The sequence below is a fragment of the Rhinopithecus roxellana genome, chromosome 14 (assembly GCF_007565055.1).
Source record: "Rhinopithecus roxellana isolate Shanxi Qingling chromosome 14, ASM756505v1, whole genome shotgun sequence".
Lineage (NCBI taxonomy): Eukaryota > Metazoa > Chordata > Mammalia > Primates > Cercopithecidae > Rhinopithecus > Rhinopithecus roxellana.
Window position 1 is genome coordinate 38,234,920 of NC_044562.1, and position 19,699 is coordinate 38,254,618.

A 19,699-nucleotide genomic window follows, 5' to 3' on the forward strand; every position below is an offset into this window, starting at 1 on the left:
ATCACTCACCAGCTTTGAGAATGATAATTTTAATCTTCTTTTTCACCTTAAAAGGTTATTAAAATATATTATATGTCCATTTTTACTAGTGTTTGAACCTGAACTTACAATATGATTAACCTTTATAATTTTCCCTTCAATCTTTCTGTCTACAAGAAGAGACTTGTTTTAAAGTACGGAAAATTTTATTTTACTCTAAAAAGACCAAATGTGAGTCACCCTGTATTAATCGTATGGTACTGCTACAAGTGAGACAAATTCAGTGCCATGCATGAAAAGACAACCTATTAGCATAATAATGGGGACAGAATAGTATGTTTATTTTAAATGTTCTAAGAATTCGACTGTATTTTAGCAACTATTGCCAAGCCTTTCTCTACAAAAATCTTTTTTGAAGTTCCCAACTAAAAATAAGATACATTAATTTGTTGTAATTCTCTTTATGGGAATGCTGCAGGGGATAAAATAGTTAAGAAAATAGGCAGGTAAGGAAAAGTGGGAAAAAAAAAAAAAAGCTAGGATGATTGACAGCCTAGAATATCAGTCAGGACATTGCCAAAATTAGCCAGGCATGGTTGTGCATGCCTGTAGTCCTAGCTACTCGGGAGGCTGAGGCAGGAGGATGGCTTGAGCCTGGGAGGCAGAGGTCACAGTAAGCCAAGATTGCATCACTGTACTCACTCCAACCTGGGTGACAGAGAGAGACCCTGTCTCAAAAATAAATAAATAAATAGATAAATAATAAAAAGGAAATCTTGTGATTATTCATATTTTCATGTTTTGCCTCTAGCAAATAAAAAGGGAGTTTGCCAAGTTTTGTAATTTCTTCAGCTTTTATGAATTTATAATGAGTAGCACAATACTAAACTTAATTTAATAAAGAAGCTACTAATTTTAGATTGTTCATTTAATATGTAATATAAAACATTTGAAATTATTTGTTATAAAGAGGTCAAATTTTACACCCAGAAATGCTTTGTAGATAAAAAGTCTGTAAACTTTTTAATCTAACAAATTAATATACCATCCACTAACTTTTTTCCAAGAGGAAGATTAAGTTAAAAAAAAAAAAAAACAAATTCAGTTCACAGTAAAATGCATTTGGACTGAAGTCCATTGTGTAGCTCTCAAATTGGGGCATCCACTTAATGAGGATTCTTGATTGTTTTGGGGGTAATTGACCAGAAAGTTTATCAGAAGAACATACATGTAAATGGTGTACAATGGCTTTTCTTAAGGCCATTATCTTTAAAGTACATTTTAATTTATTTCCTTTATTTTCTGTTGACCCTTAGGCTTCAGATTCTCAAGGATCACTTTACTTATTCACTGTATGTTAATGTCTGCCGGTCACTCTTTGAAAAGGATAAGCTGCTCTTTTCCTTTTGTCTAACTGTAAATCTCCTGCTGCACGAGCGTTTGGTCAGTACTGTTTTCATTTGTAAGAAAAAACCCTTAGTAACACTGATTCATTAATTTATTTGTGTGGGAACATATATAAAAAGATTGTAAGTAGTTAAACAATAATACTGTTTATTATTATAGTTAAGGCAAGATGTGATCAGGAGAATAAATTTCACAGAAGTGAGATATAAATTAAGCACAGAATTCATTATGTTACTATTAAATTTTTGTATGTTTTAAAATAAATTGATTATATTAGATTTTCACAGAACTATGCATATAAATTTACTTCATATTGATACATTTACACCAGGTAGTAGTGTAAATGTTTTTAAAGACTTGTGCAAGTTACTGAAATCTGTGTGAAGTCACTATTTTATACTTACGTGTTTAAGATTTATGGATTTCATATGGTGATGGTTGAATTTTGAAGACATAAAGGCTTTATTGCATTTCTTGCAAAAGATGTATACCATTAACTCATTATACTTTATGAAAAATAGTTAAAAACATGGCACATTGGTGGGTTTCTGCCTTTCTACAATTTCTAGAGTCAATAGGACTCTAGGCAGTCGTTTTGGAAAACATGTATTTGAATAGAATGTATTCAGATTTTCACATTTAGACAAGTAATTCTGGAGTAAAACTGTCAAAAAGTTACTAAAATGGAACTATTTTGAAAACTGGTTATCATGAGTATACTGTCATGAGAAGTTCTTATGAATAAATATTGAGCTATATCACTAGCTATAGAATTTCATAGAGACCACATCTGAAACTTGCAAGTCAACACTCAACTCATATTTTATAATGGTTGTAAGCTTACTAGTTTATGATGAACTCATTTCTGACTCTCCATGCTGCTTTGTTTTCCAAAGATTAATAAAGCTGAGTGGAGATTTCTGCTAACTGGTGGCATTGGACTGGATAATCCTTATGCCAACCCTTGTACATGGCTTCCTCAGAAATCCTGGGATGAAATATGTCGATTAGATGATTTGCCTGCCTTCAAAACCATTCGTAGAGAGTTTATGCACTTAAAGGATGGATGGAAGAAAGTATATGATAGTTTGGTATGTTTACCCTCTTGCTTATTCCAGTGTTTTTAAATGGAGAAAAGAATGTTAAATATCTTTTCATAAAAGCAAGATTTAAATAAGCTTTAAACAACTGGTCACATGTCAGAATGCAAACTTTGATTTATGCTATCCCCCCTTCTAAGTCAGTGGTTCTGTTTGAACTTCATTCAAACTCCTTGAAAGGTATTAAGATGCAAGAATGCTGCATGGTTCTTGAAAATATTCTTGTTGAATTTCCATGCCAGGTTTTTATTCATTATCAATGTAGATTTTGGCAATCCTAATAGCAGATGAGTTAAAATGTATGGAACAGCTGTTGTTTAGATTTTCTGAATGCAGGATACAAGCTAATAAAATTTTTTGTATGTGTCATTTGAGAAAAGGAAAAGCTTGTACAGTAGTTCTAAAACAATTTTCATGAGACTTTGTTTTACTAACTGGGGAGTATTATAATTGACACAGACATAATATTCACAATTTCCCATCTGGGATATATAGCAATTGTTGCTTTCTCTCAATTTTTCTTTAGCACAAGGGCTAATATTTTTCCAATTCCCAGTTAATTTTTTCTGTTCCTTTGTTTCTACCCTCTTGACTTCCTGCTTTCCATGAGTTTAATATGCAAGAGCTCTGCTTGGGAGAGGCTGGAGGACAGAAAGCTAGATATGCGGAGAGTATGTTTTGTTTGGTTAACCTATATTTTATTTTGTCACCTACTTGTTGTATTATATGTGATAGTGAGATTATGTCTTCACATGAATTCAAATATCGGGAAGTGATCTCTTTTGGATGTCTCCTTGTTCGTAATAAAAATGTTTTCTAGAGACAAGTATGTATTGTGAGTACCTCAACTAATTTAAAATTCAAATTTTATTACTGTATTGAAGCATGAAGATTTCTAATTGGAAACACCAGATAGCTTTTCCTAAAGTTTCACAGGTACACGTCTCCTTTTTTCCCCACCAAGGTTTACCCCTCCTGGTATCCTGATGGCTTTCTTCTTGTGATTTTTTAATAGCTCTCAATTGGCTTCTTTATTACACACATTCTCAAGTCTCTCTTTGTAAAAAAAAATATTTTTAAAAAACTAAACAAATAATACAATAAATTTCAGTACAATACCCTTTTTACTTGTTTTGAAATATTTATTTATTTTTATAAATACATGATGAGAGAAGTGAGTAGGTTTTTAAAAATGTCTTTGTTCCAGCTGGGAGCAGTGGCTCATGCCTGTAATCCCAGCACTTTGGAAGGCTGAGACAGGTAGATCACTTGAGGTCAGGAGTTCAAGACCAGCCTGGCCAACATGGTGAAACCCCATTTCTACTAAAAATACAAAAAATTACCTGGGCGTGGTGGTACACCACTGTAATCCCAGTTACTTGGGAGGCTGAGGCAGAATTGCTTGAACCCAGGAGGCTGAGGTTGCAGTGAGCCAAGATCACGTCACTGTACTCCAGCCTCGGTGATAGAGCAAGACTCCGTCTTAAAAAAAAAAGAAATGCCAGTGTTCGGAGAAATAAAGGGAAAATACTAGCATAGGCACATTTACTTTTTTCATGATAAGGGATCTTTTTGTTTATTAGTGTTCATGTCAACATTAACCTGCTTAGTTCATGTCCTTGCTTTGATTCCTTTTAAAGTATATTGACTTTTCTTCTCATTATTTATTTTATAACCTTGTCCCAACTTTACACTAAATAGTAAAATTCAGACAAGCATTCTTGATTTCATTTATATATTTTTTCTAAAAGTTGGTTTATAAGTGAAAATAGTGTTCTCTTTATAATCCCCAAAATAACATTGAATTATTTACACTGTAATTTTAGGAACCACACCATGAGGTTTTCCCTGAAGAATGGGAAGATAAAGCAGATGAGTTTCAAAGGATGCTTATTATTCGTTGCTTGAGGCCAGACAAGGTAAATGTGGGCTTTGAAAACAGCTCAATGATTCCAAAGCCTTATGCCTGCTCAGTCCATCCAAATGTGCATTTCCTTATATAATCATCATGGGGGAGGTAGAGGAGCCTGCAGGAAATAATCCCACTTCTTTCTAATGCAGACATTTTTTCAAAAAGTTTGTATATTTTTCTAAAACCATCCTAAATTAGTAACTAATTGGATTATATTGTATAATTTTATTCATTTTGTGATTATTTGTTTTTAATTTTTGGTTCTCAGTACTCACAATCTACTCCCTTTGCATATTTGTAGTCTCATTTTTACTGTTAATACTTTAGTGAAATTAGTCAATGAGGTTAACATCAAGCTGATAGACTAGAATCTCTGGACTTCTCAAATGCTATCCTTATATACAGTTTTTTGTTGGCATTTGAATTTAAGACATTTGTCATTATTGACAACAAAGGAAAATATCAATATTGTTACTTTTAACTTCTTGAAATAATAAATTTTATAACCAGTGAATCAGCAGACCTGTTATATTAGCAAATGTCAGTATTCATTGACATCCTCATTTGTATTAGATAAAAAAAGATTCACCTATGAATATTGACCAATATCCACAAAGATATCAATATACTCTAAAAAAAATAGACATTAGCTATGTTGGAAAAAATTGAGAAAATATCCTAATTGTCCATTATTACCACTGAAATAGAAGTTTGACATAAATATTTCAAAACTTATTATATTCAGTTTCAGCTGTTAAGGAATAGGAGACAATGTCTCCATCCTAACCAAAAGAAAAATATAAAGCAGAACTTAGATTGTCAAAGCAATGTATTAATTTTTAAAAAATACACATCAGTGATAATATGGGGTAGGGGCTTTTTTCCTCTATGAGCCCCACTCTGTTCACTGAACACATGTAATTCTTTCATGATGTGGCAATCTGTTGTTAGCCAAGGCCCAAGTATCCATCGGGTAGAGGAGGCACAGTGCTTGGGAGCCAGAATACTTCTAGGGGGTCTATGAAAATGTTGTAGTTTCTTTTAAAATCAGAAGAATATAATCCAGTGTGTATTATATTTGTCTTTATACCAAGAATGGTAAAATGTGATTTTTAATTTTGTTTTTTTAATGGAGAAAGGGGCCTATGAAGTACCTTGGGTCCACGAAAGTCACTCTGCTACCCTGCTCTCGGATGCTGGAAGTAACTACAGTGGTTTAGCATTCTTTATGACCCTGGTGAAACATCCTACCCCTTGGTAGCCCTTTTAAACAATTCAATCTCCATGAAAATTCTAGTGTTAAACCTCACAAGTTTTCACTTCACATATTAAATATGGGAGAATATGAGATGCTTCACATTCTTGTTTAATGTGGCTTCCTCCTGTAAAACATTTTATTAAAATTTTCGGTTTTCCACTTTGTTTCCTAAGCTAGATAAACACTGTTATACTATAATGGTTCTGGATGTACCACTGACCTTCCCCCCTCAATATTAAAAAAAGATTCATGTTTTATGTTAAGTATAATTAAAAGTGATTAATGAGCCATTTTCTAATTGCAGCAGTTTCGTCTGCAAATATTTTCCCCCAATTCTGTTTTTAAAAATTTGACACTTTAATCTGAAAATACATGGAGCTATTAATAAGATCAAGTATATCCTTCTACGTTCACTCTCTTTTTAAAGGATAATCGAGGGAGGTGGGAAGTTACATAGTCAAGCTGAGGGTTTTTTTTGGTGGGGGGGACAGGTTGGTTTGTATGTTTTTTGTTTGTTTTTAAATCAGTGGGGGTAAAATTTATGGTTTTATACTTCTCTCAGCTACTTTGCCTAATACTTTAGCCCTCTGTCTTGTAACATCTTCGTATATATTTAAAAATCTTGTCTAGTTTCCCAATTTTACTTGGATAGATAGATTAAGTATGTAGACAATACTACTCACCAATATTTCTGGTTCTTCTCCCCTGTGCACACTTGAAGTGGGAGGATCGTGGCCATATCTCTTACTTTGACCAATAAAATGTGAGCCGAAGTGTTAGAGCAGAAGCATTGAACTGCCAGGGTCAGATTCTCTGAGGTGCTCTCCCTGCCATCAAAATAGTGGAATCACATATTGCTGCTATTTAAGCGCTATAAGCAGGCTTGACTGCTGAGCCAATGCATGGAGACAGTTGCCTTAAGATTCAGGTGACTTTGCAGGAACAAGAAGTAAGTTTTCATGTGTTAAGCCACTGCAGTTTGGAAATTGTTTGCCAATATGCTAAACTCAGTCTATCTTAAGTGATACAGTTAACTAGGTACCATTAGCGACACCTCCACCCTCATGTCCTTAACAAAAAAATAATTGTTAGTATGCTGATATGTTATCCAGCAACTTCAAACCCTTTAATTTTACTGTTACCATGTACTCCAATTTCTAATGGTGAAATTATGATTTTGGAATCTATATATGATAAAATGATACATGGCTATTATGCTTTTAAAAGAATGGTTTTCCAAAGAAGAATGGTAGTAGAGTATCAGGGAGAGGAACAGTGCTGTATGGGGCTAATATCTGAGCTAGTACTCTGTAAGAGTTTATCTGTTTGTCATTTCTAAGAGATAATCTGTATAGCCACAGACATCCAGGAAAATCAGCAATTAATTGATCTCTAGTTTACAGTACGCTCCATGAGCACAATTTGGGGTGATCTCCTTTCCCCCCTCTCCCCTCAAAACCAGCCTCACTCAGTGGTAAGAAGCCACAAATGGCAGGCCCTCTAATGCTCCAGTTTGAAAAAATGTAAAAGGTTCTCACTAAATCACCAGTAGAAAAAAATGAGATGGGCTTGCACTTTCCTTTAGAATTTAATAGTTTATAGTGTTTTATTGACAAAAGAAACATATCAAATGGATAAATACTGAGGTGTGGAATGTTTTGAGTCCATTTACAAAATAAAAAGCTTCTGGCCACAGTTCTATCCTTCTAAACGGTAAACGAACAGCAAATTAATCAGCTTTCAATAAGAAACTTGTCAAATATAAGTTAATATGTTTCTCTGGCCTCAGATAAATCCAGTAGGAACTTGCAATAAATAGCAAAACATACATAGAAGACCACAAGCTTCTTTCCTGCCTTTGGGAGAATGGTTGCCTAAATTAGTCTGTAAGTTTTGTTACTGACAGATTTCATTTTACAAACCTAATGGCTGGCATAATCAGATTGAAGAGGCAAACCCAATTCTGTTGCCTTGCAAACTGAATAGCTAACACAGGTTCATTTACCTCGGGAGTTACACTTCAGTCTTGGGAGCAAGTAAGTTTTGTTCAGCTTCAACATTAAGAGTGAAACACTGCAGTCTGTCTCTGATCACTCTCAGGTGAGCACCCCTAACTTGATCCTCCAGTGCTAGCAGACAGAAAGAAGAATCACACTCTGCCAGACACGTTTGCCTGTGCAAAGTGACTGACACCAGTTTGACCCCCTCACAGAAGTGAGGCCATTTATAATTCAGACTTGCTTCAAGTAAAACCACGCACTTAAAACTCGTGTTCTTTTCATTTTGCTTGCAAAACTATAATTTCATGAAGTTAGCCTTGAGAGGAAAGAGATTACGGAGAAAGTGGGGTTTTTCTGTTAATTTTTAAAAAATCTATTGAGAAAAGACCAGCTATAGGAAAATAATAATAAAGAAAAGGGCAAGGCCAAGGCCTGGGACAGACAATTAGGATATTTTTCATTTTCCTACAGTAAGTTTGACATCTGTGACCATTCAAATTATCTGAAACATTTACCATATATGAAATAAGTCAGACACAGACAAATACTGAATGTTCTCACTTATAAGTAAGAGCTAAATAATGTGTATATCTGGATATAGAGTGTAGAATGATAAAAAGAGGAGACTCAGAAGGGTGAAGGGTGTGGCGGGGTAGATGACCAGAGATTACTTAAGGGGTACAAGATACATTATCTGGGTAACGGATACCCTAAAAGCCCTGACCTTACCACAACACAATCTGTGCATATAAAAAATTACACTTGCACCCTATACATTTATACAAAGTTTTTGTTTTTTTGTTTTTCTTTTTTTTTTGTTTTGAGACAGAGTCTCTCTGTCACTCAGGCTGGAATGCAGTGGCGCCATCTCCTCTCTCTGCAACTTCCACCTCCTGGGTTCAAGTGATTCTCATGTCTTGGCCTCCTGAGTAGCTGAGATTACCGACATGCACCACCATGCCCAACTAATTTAAAAAAAATTTTTTTTGAGATGGAGTTTCATTCTTGTTGCCCAGGCTGGAGTGCAGTGGTACAGTCTCGACTCACTGCAACCTCCATCACCTGGGTTCAAGAGATTCTTGTGTCTCAGCTTCCTGCGTAGCTGGGATTACAGGCACGCGCCACCAAACCCGTATTTTTAGTAGAGACGGGCTTTCACCACGTTAGCCAGGCTGGTCTGAAACTTCTGCCCTCAGGTGATCCATCCGCCTCAGCCTCCCAAAGTACTGGGATCACAGGTGTGAGCCACCATGCCTGGCTGAAATTTATACAGATTTTAAAGAAGAAAAAAAAACCTGAAACATAAAATAACATCTATAAATGAAACTTTATGTATAGATGAATTATTCTGTGATTTTTGTTTAATATTTTTGTAATTAGAACTCCACTTTCACAAAAGTAGGCATCCTGAGCTTTTTAGCAATTTATTCGTTCAACAGATGTTTATTTTGCACGAACAGTATATAAGTCATCCTCTTAGGTAAGTCCATGCTATCAGGCATTTATAGATGTGTTGTTGCTCACCTATACATTTTCCATGTTTGAATGAATCTAGAGAAATATTGGAGGGATTTTAAAAAATCTAATCTCTAACAGATATTCCTTCATTGGCTCTCAGCTCCCCACCCTAACACCCTCAGTATCTCAGTCACACATGCACTAGGACTGACACTTTTTGGAAGGCATTGTGAGATGTCAGTGATTTTTACTTACAGATCTTGTGTAAGTAAATGTTCCATAGACTATAAAATCAACGTTTGGAAATATTTGTAATGTTTTCCAGAGTAGACCATCGTTTTGAGATACTTGGCACCTGCACATTGCTCCTGCAGTTTGCTTCAAGTTGAGAAAAATTGCAGGCTGATGGAACTGTCAACATAGTGCAGTGTGTTGTATATACACACAATTCCATTCTTGTATCTAAGCAGCTATTCAGTCGAGGTGATGCTGGGGCCTTCACAAAATCTTTCTATTACTCCTTCTCTTGAGATACCACTGTTGCCTTCTGAAATTGGTATGCTTTCATAGCCCCTTATCTGCTAGGAGTTTAATTTTAAACTGTAAGGTAGTGTTCACAATATTCTGTGAAGGGGCAATCCATTCATTTGCAAGAATTTGTTATTAAAAAATGAACAACAAATATTTATGACAATTTTGTGCATATATGTGTGTGTGTGTGTGTATATATATATATATATACACACACATCAGAGCAGGAAAAAAGGTACTTTTGGTAGTTAATAGATGAGAAATTGAAATTAGATAATTGTTTCAGTCTGTTTTGTGTTGCTATAACAGACAACCTAAGGCTTAGTGACTTACAAAGAAGAGAGATTAGAAACTCATGGTTCTCCAGGCTGGAAGGTGCAAGAAGCATGGCATCAGCATCTGCTCAGCTTCTGGTCAGGGCTTTTGTGCAATGTCACAGCATGGCAGAAGGTCAAAAGGGAAGCAGACACCCAAAGCGTGTCTTAACTTCGTATCAGCTAATTCTTCACTTCATTCCATTTGTTTTGTCCGCATGGAAGTACTAGCTGTGGGAAAAGACAAGCGTAGTGGTAAAGGGGTGCAGATTTGAAAAAAGCGAAGGAGAAAATTGAAACATGAATGGATTCTTCTCTCCCACTTTACTTTCTCCTGTGTTTTGTTCCTAGGTTTACTTTTCCCTTTCATTTTGAGACTTTTCTAATGAGTAAAAGTAGGTATCAGTTGATTTTTTTCCAGGAAAATAGAATAGTTTTATGCTGAGTAGTTAACAACATTGTTTCAATTTCTGCCAAACTTAATGAAGGTGTCAAAATATTTGTTTGATGTGAGTGAGGCATGAACATGGGAGCCAGGTGACAATGTCTCCTGCTTGACTTTATCAGAAGCATTGCAGACGCGCCCTTGAAAAGTGAAGTAGAAAAAGATCCTTACATTTTACTAATATAGCATTTAATCCCCTGTTCAGGGAGAAGCATTTTTAGGCCTTCTTTGCTTTGCTATATATTGAATTTTCTTTTTTGCGTAGAAAACAACCAAGCTGAATTAACAATATCATGTTAGAGTATTGAAATACCAAATAACTTCTTTAAAGTAGCTACTTTAGAGTAATAAATATATATCTTTTTTATCACACATCCACTTGCCATGATAGGAATTTATATTCAGTTTGAAAATAAATAGCAGCTACAAATATACATGTGGACAACATGATGAATGCAATTTGTTTAATTATTGGTGTGCTTTGAGTTTGTCCCCACCAAAACTCACCTTGAAATCTAATCCCAAATGTGGCGGTGTTGGGAGGCGAGGCCTAATGGGAGGTGTGAGGGTCATGAGAATAGATCCATCATAAATGTCTTGGTGTAGACCCTTCGTCAGAAAGCAGCAATGATGTACCCGAGGCTGTACATCAGTCATACTGATTAATGCAATTCCACCCTCGCATCGAGGCCTGAAAAGGAGCAATTAGCAGAGACACCAAGCTGCAGAGTTCTGCTGTTTCTCAAACAGGCTCCCAGAAAATTCTCAGACATGCTATCAGAAATTCTACACAACATAGTTTTGTTTGGTTTCTTGGGTGTATGGTTTGTTTCTCTTGAACAGAGCTCTTCCTTTCCTTCTTCTTTTCCACACTGACATCAATTCTTTCTTGATGATGTGGGGAAATTTTGCACAACTTACACTACAATTTCTACTTTTGAGTTGTGAATTTTTGATACATAATTAGTGGGGTTTTTTGTTTGTTTGTTTTTTTGAGACGGAGTCTTGCTCTGTCGCCCAGGCTGGAGTGCAGTGCCCAGATCTCGGCTCACTGCAAGCTCTGCCTCCTGGGTTTACACCATTCTTCTGCCTCAGCCTCCTGAGTAGCTGGGACTACAGGCGCCCACCACCTCGCCCGGCTATAGTTTTTTGTATTTTTTAGCAGAGACGGGGTTTCACCGTGTTAGCCAGGATGGTCTCGATCTCCTGACCTCGTGATCCGCCCGTCTCGGCCTCCCAAAGTGCTGGGATTACAGGCTTGAGCCACTGCGCCGGGCCAATTAGTGTTTTATAACTTAAGAGTTCAGGTTTCTTCTTCAACCACTATGTCTTGAACATTCATTTGAAGGGGACCAAAAAAGTCTTTGAATGTTTGTGTCAATTACCACTAACCTTTTATTATCTGAATATTTTATGATATTTCCTATCTAAAAGGCATTTATATAAACATTGATGCCTTGGACTCCCCACCATTAATGAATACCTAAACTAATAGAGCTAGGGTACTTTGTTTTAAAACACTTTTGAATCTAAATTTTTAATGGTTTTAGGCAGATTTCAAATATTCTTCCAACTATATCCTTGTGTCTTTCTAGGTTATTCCAATGTTGCAAGAATTTATAATCAACAGATTGGGGCGTGCATTCATTGAACCACCCCCCTTTGATTTAGCCAAGGCATTTGGAGACAGTAACTGCTGTGCACCACTGATTTTTGTGCTCTCTCCTGGAGCAGATCCCATGGCTGCCCTTCTAAAATTTGCCGATGACCAGGTACCTTACAATAGATGAAGTTATTGAATATTATTTTTAAAAAGCAATACTTGCTTATAATTGAAATTTTAAAGATGAGGGAAAGGTAGAAATTTGTCACTTAACCTTTGAAAGTTATCAAAGGTTGACGGAATCCCAAGAAAATGATACTAAAATGGCAGCACTGACACTAAAAAAGAACTCCTTATCCAAATTAAAATCTAATTAAAACCAGAATTGGGATTTAAGGAGCATTTACTTTTATTTGGGGTGGGGGGACAGGAAATTCTTTGGCGTTATTTGCACCAGTGTATGAACTTGAGTTGATTTCATAAATTCAAGCCTGGACAGTGACCACAGGGGTGCACCTTTTCTAATCCCACCCCTCTGCCACTCTCTAAAGGGGTACCTTCTTTGACTTTCTAAAAACAATTGTACATTGTGGTCACTGTATTAGATTAAAATATGTTCTACTATTTACATACCTTGTCTGTCTTTAAAAATTAATTCAAATGAATTCAGTACAAATGTTCCTACATATATGGTCTAGAACAAGAAAATGATAAACAGATGATTGGGCATTTCCTGAGTTGAATTTTTTCCAATTTGGTACAATTAAAATAACACAGTGTGGTAATGCTACTGATATTTCTAAAACCACCACCACCACTTGTATTGAGTGCTTAATGTATACTGTTGACTTTGCTAGACCTTGTTACATACATGTTCTACAACCCCATTAGGTAGATGGTGGTATCTTTATTATACAGATAGGAACACTAAAGCATGGAGAGGTTAAGTATCTCCTCAAAGGACACCTAGCTGAGAGGTTAAAAAAAATTTACTAGGCCAAAAAAATTGATATAAGGCATAGAAAAAAATTTAAGAAGACTTTTAACATAAGGAGGAAATAAAAAGGACTGGCTGCTTTGTAGCAACTCCTAAAATCTAAAGCTGAAAAGAAAACTATAAATAGGTGAACTTGTCCTATTTCCTCCAGATTTTTGAATTACATATTTTTGCATGAGTGCAATTCTTATATACAGAAGAATAGATGGCTTAGCATAGTACTTTCTATTTGTTGAAGAAGCATTGGAATGTGGCTGTGGTGATTGGAGGAGATGAACTCTGAGATGTGTGAAGGACCAGATCATGTAGGGTCTCTGTAGGCCACATTAAGGACATTGAGTAAGATGGGAAGATGGAGGAGTAGGGTTTTAAGCAACAAACTGACATGATCTGACCTATAATTTATAAAGTTCATCCTAGTTGGAGCCTGAAGAATTTATTTGGGTTGTGCAGAATGGAAGGAGGCCACTAGTAATGGGGGGTGGCTATTGAAAGTCCAGGAAGAGCAATGGTGGGTAGGAGTAGAGTGGGAGTGGTGGAGGTGTTCACTTTTATGTAGGACTCACCTCTCCTAATCAACACAAGCTTGACGACCCTTTGAGCCCCTCCGAGTTGCTCTTTGTGTCTCTCCTCACATTGTATGTAAGATTATTCTCTGGCTCCTATGTGGGTCCTACTCTGTGCATTCTCTTCACTTGCTGTCTCCACTTCTTCCAGAAACAGCAGGATCCAGCTCTAGTTTGTTTTCTGCTGCCTCTACCAGCTAGCTAGTGACAATAAGCCATGGGCATTCGGGAGGGACTGAGACCCCACTCTTCCATATCCAGGCCTCTTCTAAAGGGGCAGTCTGGTGATAACTACCCCAGAAAGGAGACCCAGAAGCCATGGACGGATTGGAATACAGTAGAACTGAATACAGGAAAACATTCCCACAGAATTCTCTAAAGAACCTGACATGGGAATCAGTGACAATTTTTAAAATTCTCTTTTATACAGTAGCCAAAATAACTAAAATATAGTTATTCAAAGATCTGGAGGAAACAGGACAAGTTCATCTGTCTCTTTTTAGTTTTCTTTTCAGCTTTGGATTTTAGGAGTTGCTGCAAGACTGCCAGTGCCTTTCACCTCCTCCTTATGTTAACAGTCTATTTAATTTATTCTTTCTATCCCTTCTATCAACAACCAAAGACTACAGAATTTTCCATTTATTGCCATGACTATTTCCTACATGAATTGACTTGCTTTTTACCTAAGTGTTTATAAGATTCTTTGTCAAAGAGAGGTTTTTAGGGATGCATGTGTTTGACTTTTTGAGACATGTGACCCAATTAAATTGTAATATAGTTAATGTTAACATTTTAAAAAATAACAATATTGATGTTTCTTAAAATGTGATTTTAAATAACATCTTTACTATTCTTGTACACAGGGGTATGGGGGATCAAAACTTAGCTCTTTATCTCTTGGTCAAGGCCAAGGGCCCATTGCTATGAAGATGTTAGAAAAAGCTGTCAAGGAAGGAACCTGGGTTGTTCTTCAGAATTGTCACCTTGCGACGTCTTGGATGCCAACCCTTGAGAAAGTCTGTGAGGTAAAAATGCAAGTTTATACTTATTAGATTGTATTCCCTGAATCTAATTAGTAATATACATAACATTCAGGTAGCTCCATTCATCTCTAATTTGGAGAGTTGCAGGTTAGTGCTTTGACTGGATTACAGGAGAGAGAGGCTCACATTGAAAACCAGATCTGGAGGAACAGAGGTGAGAACATAGCCAGGCCTTGGCAAATCCCTCTTAACAGGGACAAGGGCTCATCCAGTGAGATGGAAATATCCTCAATCCCGAGGAGCAGGCTCGAGGAGGAGAGTAAATCACAGGGTAGACACATATCAACTTACTTTTTATAACAATGGCCTAAAGTAACCAAGGAGGACTGTTCAAGGTGAAATTCATGTGGCCCTCTAACTCAAAGCCTTCAGAATGTCACTTTTCTTTACTTCTATCCCAGTTGGCCAGTTACCCTGCCACAGTAGATCAATCTGAAACCAAAAGGACGCTGTTCCCACCCACCTTGCAGTGGGTCATGGGACTTCCCTGTTCTGGTTGGCAGAAATTCCAGCAAAAAAACTCCATGTAGCTCAACTGAGTAAACAGAAAGCCTGGCACTTGATCTCAACAAACACAGAGAAAATGAATCCTCTGGAATTACCCGTGACTTTAGCCCACTCCTAATTCCCTCCTAAATAACCATGGTGATGATAGAAGTTGCACCATCCACCCATCTGGCTTTGTTTTTATTTTTTGTCACTTAGCGCCAGTTTGTTCTGGCCATGTCTCCCACTAGAATATAAGCATCATGAAGACAGTGACTTTGTCTTTATCTGTTGTATCCTCTGCTTTCCCTCCAGCACCTTGAACAGTGAGGCCCATAGGATACAATCGGTAGATATTTATTGAATTAGTGAATGGATATTGCTTCACTGCCTGACACTTTTCGATGGCCTCCCAAGGCACACACAACAAAGTTCAAACCCCCAACATGACCTACAGCACCCTTCAGAACCTGACCTTTGCCTACTTCTCAAGTTTCTTCTTAGGCCACTTTCATCGTGACTTCTATGCTCCAGCCTTTTGAACTTCTTTCACTTTTATTGGTGCAGCGCACTTTCTCAGGAATATAGGTCATCATAGTTGATGTAATTTCTGCCTGAAAAACTATTCTTTTTACCATTTGCCTTACAACATCTCCTCATGCTTCACGCCTTGTATCAGAGGTGTTTTGTTGTTGTTGTTGTTTTGAGATGAAGTCTCAATCTCTCACCCAGGCTGGAGTTCTGTGGCACGATCTTGGCTCTCTGCAACCTCCGCCTCCCAGGTTGAAGCGATTCTGGTGCCTCCGCCTCCTGAGTAGCTAGGATTACAGGTGGCCCCCAACCATGGCCGGCTAAATTTTTGTATTTTTAGTAGAGACAGGGTTTCACCATGTTGTCCGGGCTGGTCTCGAACTCTTGAGCTCAGGTGATCTGCCCGCCTTGGCCTCCCAAAGAGTTGGGATTACAGGTGTGAGCCATCAGGCCTGGCCTATCAGAGGTTTTGTATTTGTGCCTGTCTGCTTATGATTCATCTGTCTCCAGACTGTTCTCATGACCTGTTGAATTGTATTATGTATACCCATCACAGAGTCCTGTAAGAGAGAAATATGTCCCTGATGGATTGGCTCAGATTCCCATTAATCATGTTACTGAAGTCACTAGACCATAGGGCAACTGGTAGAAGAAAAAGAATGGTGCTTTCACCCACCATATTATTATTAAAAAACATAGACATCTATGCCTCCTTCCTTATCCACCCCTTCACCATAGGAATGCTCAGGGTTTTTTTTTTTTTTACTGATAAAGATTTGCCATTTCAAGAAACATGGATAACACTAACATGGACAAGTCGGGGAGGTAGCAGTAGGAAGTGGGACTGGACAGAAGGGAGGGAAAGGTCCATGATACTTCTTCCTAGGCCCTATACGGCCTTGCAATGGTGCTAATTGAGTGTTTTGTTACCCTTGGCAGTCCAGGTGTGACCATCCCCTTGAATAAATAGAGCGATTAGTACTAAGTTTTGATGTTTCAGACTATCCCAGTTTTTCTCACCTTTAAAATACTCTCTCTCATCTAATCTCTGCTTGGTTTAATATTGACTTACCTGAGTGCATTGTTTATTCTAACAACCTGGCTATAGCAAGAAAAATGGATTAGTCTTAATCTAGCCCTGGGACAGAGAATTATTTCTGTAAATATTTCAGCAACATCAGTGCACATACAAGAGTTTTGGGAATGTCTTAGTTATTTGGACCAACTCTGAATTATATAGCACTTTTGTAAACTTTATAGTCACATGAATTAATGTTACCAAGGAGAATGATAACACGCTGGGCCTTCTCAACTATGCATTATTGTTTTAGGAGCAGAATCAGATTTTAAAGCTTTTGCCGAAAATTGTAGCAGTTACATTTCTACTTTGTAAAAATACTTCCTCCCCCTTCCAACTCATCCTTCATATGTATGCTCTTGAGATTTTCTTTGGGTTTTATTTACCCTTTTGTATCTGATTTATTTTCTTACAGGAGTTAAGCCCAGAGTCAACACATCCAGATTTCCGAATGTGGCTAACAAGTTACCCATCTCCAAATTTCCCTGTGTCAGTACTGCAGAATGGAGTGAAAATGACCAATGAAGCACCGAAAGGTTTACGGGCTAATATCATTCGATCATACCTCATGGACCCGATCTCTGATCCAGAGTTCTTTGGCAGCTGCAAAAAGCCTGTTAGTAATGGTTAAGTCTTGTTACCTCGGTCCTGTAAAGCAGTTCAAGTGGCCCCTGGTGATCATGGATGTGTGCACTGAGTAAAACTAAAAATTAAATAGGCCTCCTGCACCGCAGTGCAGTAGGTTTTGATAACTGATTATTGACTGTGCTGAAGTCAATTTTATTAATATTTTATTTTAATTTTAGCACCAGCCTCATTCCTGCTCAGCTGAGATCTTATGGGGTGTCATTAATAATGTAGCTTTCTATTTAGAAAGTCAGCTGTAAGACATTCCCAGTACAAATCTGCAAGATTGGAGAATCTTGTTTCAGGATATTAACAGCCTTGTGCTATTTGGAGCCATGTCTCTAAATTAAAACATGAAAATATTTCCTTCATATAACTATAATGACAGCCAAAATGATTTTACTCCTTGAATGATGGGACTCATAAGGGTCTTTTTTAGCGTCACCAGGCAAGCAGGGAAACCACCCACTGCTTTCATGATTAGAATTGTGTATGTGAATGTCTGTGACCTAAAATTGTTTCACAGCGTTTTGCCATAATTAAAAATGGAAGAGTTTCTTTTTAAGAGGGGTTATGAACCTTTGTACGTTTTTGCTATTAAAAAGCTCACACGCTTGATGTCTGAATTTGTTTTAAATGCACATCAAAGAAAACATTAAAAATAAAGAAGTACTTTCATTAAACAAAAGTCTTGGGTACTAAAAAAAAGGGGAGTGCCTATATTTAAAACTAAGTCAAACCATCTCTTAAGCTTCTAAGACCTGCCATAGGACTAGCTTTTGCATTGATTAGGCCCAGAGAGAGCAGGTTACTCCCAGATAGGTGATGAGGGCATTTCTGCATATGATGGACTAGACAGAGCTTCTTTGCAAAATTTAACTCAAACCCTCCCTTTCTTCTAGATCAAAAGGTCTCTCCAGCAGTAGTCGCATATATTGGAGGTCCAGGAATTTATGAAACATAGCCCAAACCAAAACCAAAGTCTCATTAAATGCCAAAGCAGCACATCATAATTTTTGTTTTAACTTTTTATTTGAAAATAATTTTAATCTTACAGAAAAATTGCAAGTAAAAAAATAGTACAAGGGCCAGGCATGATGGCGCCCACCTGTAATCCCAGTGCCTTGGGAGGCTGAGGCAAGAGGATGGTTTGAGACCAGGAGTTTGTGGTCAGCCTGGACAATATAGTGAGACCCATCGCTCTATAAAAAATGAAATAAAAAATTAGCCAGGCCTGGTGGCACACACCTATAGTCCAGCTACTCAAGAGGCTGAGGAGGGAGGGAGCCCAGGAGTTTGAGGCTGCAGTGAGCCATGATTACCCCACTGCACTCCAGCCTGGGTGACAGAGCAAGAAGACCCTATTTCTAAATAAACAACAATAGTACAAGGAGTATCCTACACCTTTTTACCCATATTCATTTCCTGTTAACATTTTATTCCTTTTGCTTTATTTGTGTCTCCCCTCTCTCCCCCTACCCCTCACCATTCCTCCCCCACCCCCACATCAGGTACATGTAAATTAGATAAGTTAGATATATCATGGCCCTTTATCATTACATTTTTTGGGTGTAAATTTTGTTAGAATAGGGATATTATCTTATTCTGGTATAGTTATTACTTTTAGTAAGTTTAAGAAGGATACGCTGTTATTTAATCTATCATTTGTGTTTCAGTTTTGTCAGTTGATGCAGTAATGTCCATTAGAGCATTTTCCTGTCCATGACAGCATTGGTTTAGTATTAATTGCCTCATCATTTTTAATCTGGCACATTTCCCCAGCCTTTCTTTGTCTTTTATGACATTGATATCTCTGAAGAAGTCATCTCCCCCTGTTTTTTTTTTTTTTTTTTTTTTTTTTAATGTATGTGTGTGTGTGTATTTTTTTTTTGTACTTTCAACTTTTATTTTAGATTCAGGGGAAACATTTACAGGTTACATGGGTATATTGAGTGATGCTGAGGTTTGGGATATGAATGATCCTGTCACCCAGGTAGTGAGCATAGTACCCAACCATTTTTCAGCCCTTGCCCCCTCACTCCCTTTCCCCTTAGTAGTCTCCAGTATGCTTGCTTGCTTGCTTGCTTGCTTGCTTTTCTTTCTTTCTTTTTCTTTCTTTCCTTTCCTTTCCTTTCCTTTCCTTTCCTTTCCTTTCCTTTCCTTTCCTTTCCTTTCCTTTCCTTTCCTTTCCTTTCCTTTCCTTTCCTTTCCTTTCCTTTCCTTTCCTTTCCTTTCCTTTCCTTTCCTTTCCTTTCCTTTCCTTTCCTTTCCTTTCCTTTCCTTTCTTTTCCTTCCCTCCCTCCCTCCCTCCCTCCCTCCCTCCCTCCCTCCCTCCCTCCCTCCCTCCCTTCCTTCCTTCCTTCC

General features: G+C 37.3%; 1 protein-coding gene across 1 annotated transcript in view; it reads left to right on the plus strand.

Moving 5' to 3' along the window:
* Window positions 1–19,699, plus strand: part of DNAH7 (dynein axonemal heavy chain 7) — a 344,384-nt gene that overhangs the window by 281,568 nt on the left and 43,117 nt on the right. Inside the window, exons 52-57 of the mRNA XM_030916210.1 lie at window positions 1,296–1,422; window positions 2,283–2,477; window positions 4,313–4,405; window positions 12,000–12,176; window positions 14,434–14,595; window positions 17,124–17,324. Coding sequence (XP_030772070.1) covers window positions 1,296–1,422; window positions 2,283–2,477; window positions 4,313–4,405; window positions 12,000–12,176; window positions 14,434–14,595; window positions 17,124–17,324 — 955 coding nt within the window. The remainder of the gene's footprint in view (window positions 1–1,295; window positions 1,423–2,282; window positions 2,478–4,312; window positions 4,406–11,999; window positions 12,177–14,433; window positions 14,596–17,123; window positions 17,325–19,699) is intronic.